The sequence below is a fragment of the Rhipicephalus sanguineus genome, chromosome 1, assembly GCF_013339695.2.
Source record: "Rhipicephalus sanguineus isolate Rsan-2018 chromosome 1, BIME_Rsan_1.4, whole genome shotgun sequence".
In the NCBI taxonomy this organism is placed as follows: domain Eukaryota; kingdom Metazoa; phylum Arthropoda; class Arachnida; order Ixodida; family Ixodidae; genus Rhipicephalus; species Rhipicephalus sanguineus.
Window position 1 is genome coordinate 28,048,813 of NC_051176.1, and position 12,592 is coordinate 28,061,404.

General features: G+C 48.6%; 1 protein-coding gene across 3 annotated transcripts in view; it reads left to right on the top strand.

Moving 5' to 3' along the window:
• The first annotated feature begins 1,813 nt into the window (after nt 1-1,813).
• LOC119389923 (glycerophosphocholine phosphodiesterase GPCPD1) overlaps nt 1,814-12,592 on the top strand; it is a 151,905-nt gene continuing 141,126 nt past the window's right edge. For all 3 annotated transcript variants that reach the window (XR_007415497.1, XR_007415499.1, XM_037657359.2), the window contains exon 1: nt 1,814-1,924. Coding sequence is in view for 1 of the 3 variants with exons in the window: in XM_037657359.2 (XP_037513287.1) it covers nt 1,921-1,924 (4 nt within the window). In the remaining 2 variants the exon portion in view is untranslated. The remainder of the gene's footprint in view (nt 1,925-12,592) is intronic.

Below are 12,592 nucleotides of genomic sequence, written 5' to 3' on the forward strand. Positions count from 1 at the left end.
TCAAAAAGTCATGCCAACATCAGGTTCAAGATAGCTTCAATAGCCAGCTCCTTAGGCTGAAGACGGCTGGTTATGGCAACGCTGCGATCACTACTGCATGTAATAAGCTCATTAAATGGGTCAAGAAAGACAACGCGGCGGCCTGTGATGAGCGCAAAAGTCGCGCCAGCAAATTCTCTGTTATGCCATATCTGCATCTTTTCCCATGGTCTAAAAAATGTTTCTAACCGGTACAAGGTCGATTTGGTGTTCTCCGCCCCCCAGAAGATTGGAACGATTTGTGCCCTTATCATAAAAAAAGCAGGCTCTTCTGTTAAAGCTGGATGTAATACTAAACATGTCCACAGCTCCATACCCTGCAAGATAGGTTCAGTATATATGATACCTTTGTCGTGCGGTAAAGTTTATGTTGGACAAAGCGGGAGGTGCATCAACATCAGACTGCAAGAACACCTACGCTCGCTCACCTCCTCTAATGCCACTTCGTATCATCTATAGTCAACCATTGCCGTTCGTGTGGATGTAATCCACACTTTATTGACACTGTCATTCTTATCGCGTCATCATATTAAAACGACAAGAGAAATAATAGAAGCCTTTCACATCAATTTATTTATTTATTTATTTGATTTGTATACATACAAGCACAAGGACACAGAGAAAAGAGGGAGAGAGCAAGCTGGCAACTGCCACCAGAAGGGGAACAACGCCTGCCTACTCTTTCGGGAGGAGGGAAGAGACAACAGATTAAAAGAAAAATGCATCAGCCAAGCATCCATAGATCTGTCATATAAAGAATTAGAATATCTCAGGCACACGTGCATAGTATAGTGCCACACTTCGTAATGTTTTTCTTATTGCCTGTTTTTATGCTGTGTATGATTTCCACGAGGCTGTCTTCCTGCTGACATCGCCTTGACGTGGTTTACGTGGCACTGTAACTTAAAAGCGAGTGAATGCGAGCCAGTTGGTAAGAATCCATAGTTAAAAACAGCGCGAAGAAGACGCGGACAAGAAAGAACACAGGACTACGTGGCACCTTTGATGACAATGATTGGGACTATGCTGGATATAGAAGTGGCGCTTTTTCCAATAAAATTTCAGCTGTGAGTACAGCGCATGTCCTGTCTTTTCTCGTCCTTGTATTCGTCCTAGCGCTGCCCCATACATTACACTATGAACCCTAACCAACTCGCCCACCTTTCCGTTATCCCACAGTAATTTTTGAAAAAAAAATTTTGTGGTGTTGAGGTGTCTTCACCGGCAAAAGGTCGACGACCTGGAAAGGAGGAGCGGTACCGTCATACGGTAGCGTATTTGCGTGCCGTATTTTCGTATCTAGCTAAAAAAAACTCTATTATCCCTAAATTACGAATCATCGAGACTTCACTGCCAGCTGCGCGCGGCTGAAGGTTTCTGCGTGTCTCTGAAGCCGTCAAGCCTCGGGGGCAAGCGCCGACGTCTCCAAGGCGCCCACGCTCGCGGTGGCGCGGCGATGGGGGGGGGGGGGGGGGGGGGGGGCACGTCTCGGGACGGCCAGTCGCAGCGGGGGAGTGTTCGGGCGGCGGCGAATCGCGGCGCTCAGATGCTCGGGTGAGCCTCTGACGTCACGCGCGATTGTTCTCGCGACGTGGAGCCAGGTAGAGCGACGGCGCCCCCCGACAACACTTGTTCAGCTGGCTACGTCAGCGGCGGTCAGAGGGTGTGTCGCTGCCGTGCAGGTAAGTGTCGCGCCAGGGGGCACTGTTCGTCGCGCGTTGTCTCCGCCGGCTGATCAGCTGCCCGCTTGTCATCGTCTTTATCCTGCAATAACCCGTGCCCGATTTTTGCTGGTCGGAAGCCGTCCTCGACAAAACTGCTGGTTCCCGAACCCTCTTGCTGCCACAGACTGCGTCTTTGTCTTCAACCCATCAACGTTTTATGGGTGAGATATCTGCTCTGTCTGCGGTCATCGTGTATTCAAGAATGACCCGCGTGCGAGACGAACGCTTCGTGCACATTTCATCCTCTTTGCCCTATCGCGCCTTGGGAATGCATTTTCTGCGACGAATCTGCGTTGATCTAATTGCTGAATGCGTGGTGCTCATTATAGGTGCCATCGCAGCTCTCCGCCTGTTCAGTTGTCTTGCTGCGGTTTGGGTGTCCACCTTGAGCTAAATGGTTACTAACCACCCTTAGCAACCTTAAGTAGGAGCTTGTCATACATGATGAACAGCAATAAAACGGAAAGGCGGGCTAGTTGGTTTGGGTGCACAATGATAATTTTGCGCATGCAACACGAAGACACAAACGGTCCTTATGTGGTCCTTGTGAACTTTTCGTTTGTGTCTTCGTGTTGCGTGTGCAAAATTATCATTATGTTGAACAGCGTCGAGCCCTCCTTTTAGGACTGATGTCATGTGCTTGGCATTTCCATAACTGTGACGCTCTGTGTAAGGCGTCGCGATCCGTATTTAACAGGGCAAAGCGTTCGCTTGTGTTCATTCGCCTGAACAAAGCTTACACAGATGACCGATAAATGGGTATCATTTTGGGAAATGTAGCTGCTCGTTATTCGCGAGCGTCAGCCAAGTCGCTATGCTACTGAGCCGGCGAAGGATGCGAATCTTCGCTCGAAAGGTACTGACCGCGCCTTTGGCGCCACGGGTCACTAGCGTTTTTGAGTCTGTCCGGTATTCCAGTGTGCCATAGCTGCCGTCACGTCAAGTGGCGCCACCTATGGAGGATAAAAACAACTAAAAAGACGTAATCTGTGTCCTCTGAGATTCCGGGATTGCCCCTCGCTATACCTAGAGCATTGATTATTTGAGTATGGCTCTCGAAAACGGTGCCGAATCGACACGAATGTTTTGCTGTCGAAGCACAAGGACATGAATCTAAAGCAAAACATTGGCCATGTATCTGCGTGCTTCGCTGCAAATGTCGTCGAAAGACGATAGAGGAGGCGCTGCGTGAGATAGGGACGCCATCTGGCAATACGTCGGGAAACATGAGCTTGTGCAAAGGGCTTTCGTCGGCAGAGGGCTTTTTCGTGCATAGCGTCGCATTTTCAGCGCAGTCTAAGAAACACTAAGGTCTTTAGAATTACGTTTCTATGTATTCACTAGTAAAGGAACACCCCACCTAATACTTAGTATTGATGATGCTCCTCAGATATGCGTAATATTTGCTCCAGTTCAGTATTTGCAGTAGTGCAGTAGTATTTTCTACCAGTTCAAGATGTCTGGGCGTTCAGCAAGTGCTTAAACTTTGGCCGCGTGGCTGAATCGTGTGACAGACAGACAGACAGACCAAAGTTTCTGCGTTTAAGTTCCCCAAGAAAGACTATTGTCTTTAATAAAAGCATCAGTTCGCAGCTTACGCTACAGAGCGCACGACGGCCACTTGATAGATTCGAGGTGGGCGGCAATCGCTCTCGGCGGCGCGGCCGTGTTTACCGGGCGCGCGCATGCGCAGTTCGCACCCGGTATTCCGGTACTCGCAAAGACTAAAATCCTCTACTAGCGTTTCTTTAGTCTTTCCGGAATTACGGTAACGCCGAGGTGTAGCGTAGTACCGGATTAGCCACCTTAACCGGATAGTGTGTGCCATAGCTGCCGCCACGTCAAGTGGCGCCACCTGTGGAAGATAGAAACGACTAAAAAAGACGTAATCTTTGTCCTTCGAGATCCCGGGATTTCTCCTCGCTAAGCCTACAGCATTGAATAATATGAGTATGGCTCTCGAAAGCGGTGCTTAATCGACACGAATGTTTTGCTGTCGATGCTTAAGGGCATAAATCTAAATAAAATAAAAGCATCAATTCCGAGCTAACGAGCTAGTAAGCGCACGACGGCCACTTGATAGATTCGAGGTGGATAGCAATCGCTTTCGGCGGCGCGGCCATACTAGAGAGGCTAACCATACTACCTGGCGCGCGCACGCGCAGTTCACACCAGGTATTCTGATACACTCAAAGGACAGACTAAAATCCTCTAAAAGGGAGTTTTAGAATAGCGTACGTAAAGCTTTACGTTAGCGTTTTCCGTTTTTTCATCACGTTAGTGATGAAAAAACGCGCAGGCAAGCCCGCATGCTGTCGGAACAGAAGCACAGTTCGTGCGAGCACCGCGAGTTTTCCTAGGTGACAATTTTTTATATATTTTCTTTCACTTATAGTTTCTGGGAGGCGTGTACGGTATAATCCAAAAATATAAATGGGGTCATTTGTATAGGTATGCATGTTGTCTGCAAAAAAAAAAAAAAAAGACGCCGCTTTCATCGGAAATCTCGTCCAGCAATGCGCTGCTGACAAAAATTCGCCGGCGATGCCACTCAGAGAAGTTGGATGAGCAGCGAAGCTTTGTAGCACACGACACATATGTGACGCAGAATTTTGTTGAAAGGTACAGACGCATTTTACTGTCTTGAGCGGCAAAAGCACGCACGCACAAATTCGAGATCGACTTCCTCGGGAGTGCGTCGCACGAGAGAACCGGCAGCTCTGTTGAACCGAGACGAAAGGAAGAATGTCGAACAAGGCCTTGTCAGCAGGCTGCGTCCCTCCTCTTCCCGAACCTAGCTCCGTCCGGGAGGAGGAGGCTTTTTGCACACAGACGCCGCCACGAAGCCCCGGATGTTAACCGTATACTGCCTCACTGTACAAAACTATATTACAAGTTGTCGTTGACCATCATCGGAGTTACGGCGGCGCTCAGTGTCTCTGCGTGTTTTCAACTCACACCGTAAAATTTAGGCTTCGTAGGCGTCAAGTCCTTAATTATTTTAGGTCTTGTATTGTTTAGGTATTGACGCCATAAGTTTGAATGCCTGGCACGGTGTTTATACGATAGGCACGGGACATTTCAGTGTTGATTTTGCGCCCCGTGACAAAAACTGTAAATGTACATGAGATAGACACGCTATATCTGTGTATAATGGTAAACTGTTCATTAAGTTGTTTCTCCATTAATTTCACGTTGGTATATGGATTATTATTATTTAGCAAATAACGTTCGAATTTTAATTTCGCACCGAAACTGCAGCGCTGGTGCATAGTGTATGATGTCATCAAGGCTTCCATTTTGTTGTACAGCGAGCACTGTGACAAGGCTGCAGCGCTTTGTGCTTGTATATCTCCTGCAGAAGCTCAGTATAGTATGCTCTTCGAATCGTGCAACAAAATGTCGCACGAGATGTGGCAAGGACTTGAAACATCTTTAGGCGGTTCTTCAAACTTGCCAGCTTCGGTGTTTGCCTCTTTTGTGATACACAGTTCTTCAAGGGTGAGTCCTGGGTCCCTTTCTGTTCTTGGTGTATACATTAATGATTTGCCACTGCACGCTTCAGCTGAGATGCGCCTTGTTGTCGATGATTGCATTCGATATCGTGTCACATTAAATCACGAATTCACCGCGTCATTCTCAAAATTTTTGTCCGGTTATTTTTTCCAACTTGTCCAAGAGACGGAAAATCAATATAAACATTTCTGTGGACCGCCTCTGTCAATTTGGCGACGTCCTTTTGTTCCTTTTCATGTTTATTCTACGCAGCGATCTAATGCGAATATGTAGGTATCCTGCTAACATCCAATGTGTCAGGTAGCTACACCACGGACCCGAGCTAACGGGGGTTTCCACCCCTCCTACGCCCCGCCGTCGTGGCTTTGCCGTGTCCGGGGAAAATGGGATCCTGGGGGCTGAGCCGACGCCGGGTGATTGGACCTTGAAGGCCCCCCGGCAGAGGCAACACACCCTTCACGTAGACGGCACCCCTGGGCTGACCCACCCAGGGGAAATTGGCGGTCGCCTTTTTCTATCCCCCTCTCTGATCTTTCACATTCCTATCTTCTTTCCTTGCTGTCCTGTGTCCTATTACCTCAGTTACTTCCCAATTTTCCTAGGGGGCCTGGGTTTAATCTTGTGCAAATAGCCAACCTTGGCCTATGCGCATTGGGTTATAGTAGCGGTACACGGCTGGCGTCTGCATGTTTTCCATATCGTGAATCGTGTAGCATCCCCTTGTTGGGTTCCATGGTGGGTGGCCGCCATCGCTGCTGAATGAAATTCCGCTATCATGCATAGAGCTTTCCCATTGTTAACAAATCGTACCGCTTCAAAGCGCGTACGCATCGATGAATTCACCTTCCTCACTCGACCCAAAGAAGTATTCCCCCACTATCACGTAGTACACTGTGATAAGACTGAGAAGACAGCTAGAACCGTGTCGCCTTTTGTAGTATCTAGAACACTGACAGCCACCTTAGATGCTGGTTATAAAGTAACAAAAACGGCCAGTGGAGACCTGCTTCTCGAACTCTATGACAAAGACAAAGAACAGTTTGATAAACTACAGAACCTCGTAACTTTCGGCGATATCCCCATCACTGTAATACCCCATAGACCATGAACTCCGCACGTGGAGTAGTATCAGACACAGACCTCCTTGACCTATCCGAAAGTGAACCTCTGTAAGGGTGGAAGGACCAGCATGTCACAAATGTAAAACAAATCGTCATCCGAAGAAACAACCAAGAAATCCTAACCAAACACTTCATACTGACCTTTGCCACTAGTGAACTTCCACAAAACATTGAAACTGGCTACACAAAGATAACAATCAGACCGTATGTCCCTGTCACAAATTAGCGCTTAATAAAGCACGCGCGCGGCCGCTTTCAAACGGCTGCGCGACAGAACGGCGCGAGACGCGCGCCCAAAAAGCGAGAAGGACGAAAAAACAAGCATAAAAAGACGCGCCGGCCCGCCGCATCCTCCTCACCCATTGGAGCCAGACGCAGCCAACGCGATCATACGCCCGGCAAAACCTGGATGTTTCTAGAAGGAAGGGGGGACGCATCCCCGAGCGATGCCGCCGCGATTCGAACATACGAGAAAGCTCTCGCCCTTTCTCTAGCCTTAGCTGTACTGCACGCCGAAGAACCCTCCCGACGCTTCTAGAAACCGGGGGAGAAGGGATAAAAGCGTGCAAACGATGACGAGACAGTCAGCGAAGGAGTGAGCCAGTCAGTCGGCCCGGATATGGTGAAGTTACGCTAAGTGTGGCTCCGTTAGCCAAAGAAGACGTGTTTATGATGGTGTGCGGTCAGTCGATCGTCGATCTGGAAGAATTGGATGACGACGCCGCGTGAGCCGTGACAAGTCACGACGACGGTTGAGCTACGACGATCAACGCTGGAGCTGGCGTGAGTGTTTCCTTGAAGAGAAGCATTCGATTACCGTCCAAGTATTGTGGACTGGATACGCCATTATCTATTCAGGACTTTAACTGTCGTTGAATAGTTGTAATGCATGCGATTGCATTCGTAGCGTGTGATCTGTTTGTTTAGCTCCCGTTGTGTAAACACCGTCTGAATTATATTGTGAAGTTGTAACTGGTGCCCGCCGAGTGTGCATGTGTTTGTATTATTTGTATTGCCTTAACTGAGAATATATTTCGTTTTCGTTTGTGTTATCGACTCTCGGTTCTGACTCGGTCTTTGGACCACAACCGGCGTTCGCTGGCGCACCAAAGGACCAACTCTAAATTGTCCGCGCTTTCGTGGTGCGTTTTCGGAGGGCCGTGACGCCAGCCCTTAGAATCCGCCCTGCGATTGCCAACCCGATTAACGGGATCAGGGACAATCCCGAACCCTCGCAGATGTTTACAATGTCAAAAGATTTGGCCATGGCTCTCAGAGCTGCTGTGGTCGACCTACGTGCGCAAAATGTGGTGTCCAAGACCATGCCTCGGGCACCTGTAATGAGCCTCCACACTGCGTGAACTGCGACGGCGACCACGCTGCATATTCACGTTCTTGCCCAAATTGGAAAAAAAGAAAAGATATCATATAATTGAAGGTGCGAGAAAACATTTCATTTAAAGAAGCACGAAGAAGGTGTTCGGCCTTTACTGGTCCAACCTATGCTGATGCGGCGCGTCAGGGGGCAGCGTCGCATCGACAACCGCCACTGTATCGGCCCACGCAAAGTGAGCCACCGGCCGTGATTGCTGCCCCCGTGGTGGCAGCAGTCAAGACTGCTCCACCTACCAAGGCACTGACCTCGGCGACTCCAGGGTCGTCGGGTCAAACGACCACACCTCGCCAGGCGAGGTCGGAAAAACGAACAACCAGCTCGCACACGCGGGCGTTCAGTGTCTCAAACGAGGCAATGGACACAACTCCGGTACCCCTGGTACCGAAAGAGCGGCGTAGCTCCTTGGAGCGCGCAAAGAAAACGAAAAAACGCCAGGCCTGCGCTGAAACCGCAGCACAGTCACAGCGAAAGCTGGAAGAGCGGCGTTTCTAGATCCCGTTCTAAGCTCCCTTGGGGCTACTAATACAAGTTCACTACGCCATAAATCACAATTTTTGAGATCTTGGGAAGCACCTACTAAGCCATTATTCGTCATTCTGCGGGGAAGCGAGGCACCAGCTACAAGTCTGTAAGGCATTATGTGCACTTTGTTGACGCGACGACTGATGACGATGAAGAATTATGGCTCAGCCCTTTGTAATGGGTTGGAAGCTTTAAACAGCCCACCAGTTACGCAATTTGCATTGGGTGACGCCCGATCGCTATTTCCCTCTCCCGTCATGCTGTATATCATACGTTGACGTGGGAGAGAGAGACGGGGGGGGGAGGGCGAAGAATTTTACTGAGACCCCGAGGAAATGGATCATGCGCTTATGGGCTTCCTTGGCAACCAATACAAGCGCACTTGCGAGGAACCCACTACGCTATAAATCATTGTAATTTTACTGAGACCCCGAGGAAATGGATCATGCGCTTATGGGCTTCCTTGGCAACCAATACAAGTGCACTTGCGAGGAACCCACTACGCTATAAATCATTGTAATTTTTGAGAAGTAGGGCAGCAGGCACTGTGCCATTTTTCGTCATTCTGCGGAGAGCCGTCGTACCTGCTGAACGCATGTAAGGCATTATGCGCACTTTGTTGATGCTGTGCCTGATGACGATGAAGAATTATGGCAGAGCCCTTTGTAATGGGTTGGAAGCATTCAGCAACCTAGTCGTTGCGCAATTCGCATTGTGTGATGCCTCGTTACAGAATTCGCGTTGTGCGACGCTTGGTGCTTATTTTACTCTTCTATCACGCTATACTGCATATGCTAATGTGGTTCCTTCCCGACATGAAGCCTGTGAGGACCTTTTTGCGAAGCAGTTTCAAGCACCGGCATGGCTCAGAGGTTGTATACTGGGCTCTCACGCAGAGGGCCGAGGTTCGAACCTCGTTCCATCCTAAAATTTTTTTCTTGTTTCGTTTTTTTTTTTCTTATTTCGAGCGATAGTGGTTACGGACACCGGCGGCGACGGTGGCGGCGGCGGACAGCTACGGCGCCACAAACGGCCGGTGAAATGATCTCATAACAGCTTTCGCTGCAAAAGCCGATAACGGAGCCCGAGGACGGCCCTGTTACTTCAGCTCCAACTTACCGCAAAAACAACAGCCACTTCCTTTTGTATACACGCAGAACTATTTCGTATACACACAGAACTACTTTGCTTCCAATATGGAAACACAAATTATACAGTGGAATGTCAGAGGACGGCTTAGAAATCTCGACGATGTCCAAGAACTTCTACATAAACACTCACCAAAAGTGCTGTGTGTACAAGAAACACACCTAAAATCAAAACACAGCAACTTTCTACGCAGTTACGTTATCTTCCGAAAGGACCGAGACGATGCCGTGGCCTCGTCCGGTGGTGTAGACGTTGTAGGGAGTCAAGGTATGTACACACTTACCACTCCAACGTCCCTTGAGGCAGTGGCTGTTCGAGCAGTTCCTTTGAACAAACTCGTCACCATTTGCTCTCTTTATATACCTCCACATCACCTACTCAATAAACATGAATTCCAATCCTTAATAGATGAACTACCAGAACCTTATCTGGTCCTTCGGGACTTCAGTGTACATAGCAGTCTATGGGGTGATTCTCAGTGCGATGCACAATTCCTTTTCTCTTCCGGCGCATGCCTCTTGAATCAGAAAGAGCCAACATATTACAGCCTCGCTAACAATACCTACTCGTCTATAGATCTCAGCATTACATCTCCATCGCTTCTACCCTTACTTGAATGGAAAGTCATTAATAATCCTTACGGAAGTGACCACTTTCCTATAGTTCTCAACGCACAAATAGTGAATGAATGTACCCCACAGGTTCCCAAATGGCACATTGACAGAGCCGATTGGGAAGAGTTTCGTAAGACTGCTCGCTTAAGTTGGACCGACATGTGTGATTTAAGCATCGATGCAGCTGTAGACTACAGCTTTTTTTATTAATGCTGCCACCAAATGCATCCCACAAATAAGTGGACTGTCTGGCAAACGACGTGTCCCATGGTGGAACAATGAATGCCGGAATGCGCGCAATAAGCAAAACAAAGCATGGAGGTTGCTTCGAGACTCTGCGACGTCAGAAAAACCTTACAAATTTTAAGAACATAAAGTCTCAAAGCAGGAGAACGCGCCGACAGGCAAGAAGGGAGAGTTGGTAGAAATTTCTATCAGGCATCAATTCATATACACAAGGCAAACTGTGGAACATGATTAGTAGGGTAGAAGGACGACAAGCACATTCACTGCCTCTAGTAAACACACAAGGCGACAGCTTGGAAGACCAAACAAACTGCCTAGGCACACATTTCGAACAAGTGTCCAGCTCGTCGCACTATTCCGAGGCTTTCCAACGCTACAAGACAACAATAGAAAAACAGAAATTAGAGCGCAAATGTACAACACACGATGCGTACAACAGAGCTTTCTCCTTAGCTGAGCTGCAGGCATCGCTAAACTGCTGCAGTAATTCCTCCCCAGGCTCCGACCGTGTAGTATATGACATGCTGAGAAACCTACCTGCCGAAACGCAAAAAAAAAAAACTTACTTTCCCTGTACAATGTCATCTGGCATTCCGGCGAGGTCCCCTCGTCTTGGAAAGAGGCCATTGTCATTCCCATTCTTAAACAGGGCAAGGATCCCTCTTCCGTTACGAGTTACAGGCCCATCGCACTAACAAGCTGCCTGTGTAAACCTTTGATGATAAACCACCGACTTATGCATTTGCTGGAAACAATCTACTTGACCCGTACCAGTGCGGATTTCGCGAGGGTAGATCCACCACTGACCACCTGTTACGTATCGAGGCACAAATCCGTGACGCATTCGTCCACAAGCAGTTCTTTCTTTCTGTGTTCCTCGATATGGAAAGGCTTACGACACCACATGGCGCTTTGGAATATTAAGAGACCTGTCCCACCCTGGTGTACGAATGCTAGATATAATAGAGAGCTACTGTCGGATCGTACATTCCGTGTCCGAGTAGGAAATGTTCTACCAAGACCATTCCTTCAAGAAACTGGAGTGCCACAGGGTGGTGTAATTAGCTGCACACTCTTTATTATCAAAATGAATTCATTGAGTCTTTGCATCCCACGAATTATGTTTTATTGCACATATGCCGACGATGTACAGGTCGGTTTTAAATCGTGCAAACTTTCGATGTGTGAGCGGCAGGTCCAGCTAGGTTCGAACAAGATCTCCAAATGGGCAAACGAGAATGGTTTCACTCTTAATCCTCAAAAAAGCACGTGTGTCCTGTTTTCTCGAAAGAGAGGCCTTCATCCTGATCCAGATATTGACCTGCGTGGTCAACACCTCTCCGTGAAGACGGAGCACAAATTCTTAGGCCTAATCCTTGACAGTAAGCTGACGTTCGTATCACACATTAAGCATTTAAAAAACAAATGCATAAAAACAATGAATGTTCTAAGAGTGTTGTCACGCACTACGTGGGGTAGTGACAAGAAGTGTCTGATGAATTTGTATAAAAGCCTCATACGCACTCGCCTAGACTACGGGGCAATAATCTATCATTCTGCGACACCAAGCGCCCTAAAGATGCTTGACCCTGTCCATCATCTAGGCATTCGACTATCTACGGGTGCCTTTCAAACTGGCCCCGTAGAAAGGCGCCGAATCGAATGAGTGGTCGCTCCATCTACAGAGATCCTACTTATCATTTGTATATTTTCTGAAGGTGAACGCAAACAAGGAACACCCCTCGCACTCCACAATCAATGGTTTGTCCACTTCTGCCCTTTTCCACAACCGTCCTTCGGTGCGATCAGCCCTACGCACTTCGTATGAGGGGCCTAGCTGAAGAAATGGGTGTGCCACTTCTCGAACTCCATCTGGCGGCCCCCGTTGCAAGTCCCCCGCCGTGGTAGTGGAAGTTCATACATTGTGACGTGTCCGTTGAAGTTGCAAAACACGCGCCTCTAGCACATATCCGAACGTACTTCCTGGAACTGCAGCACAAATACACCTGTCCTGGGGTGCTATGCAGGATGGCCCGAGCTTCTCGGGCACACGAGTTTGCTCCGAGCTCGCATTACGGCGGTTATGACAGGAAGACAGTGCGGAGCACGCGATAGCAGCGTTGATAAAAACGGCTACAAGAACGAGCATGGCGTCACATACGCATGTGCGGTATTTACGGCGGTGTTCAAAGGAACGCCGCGTACGAACGCGTCAGCACCGCCACTCAGTCAACATTTTGACAGTGCAGCGACGTCAGCGTGATT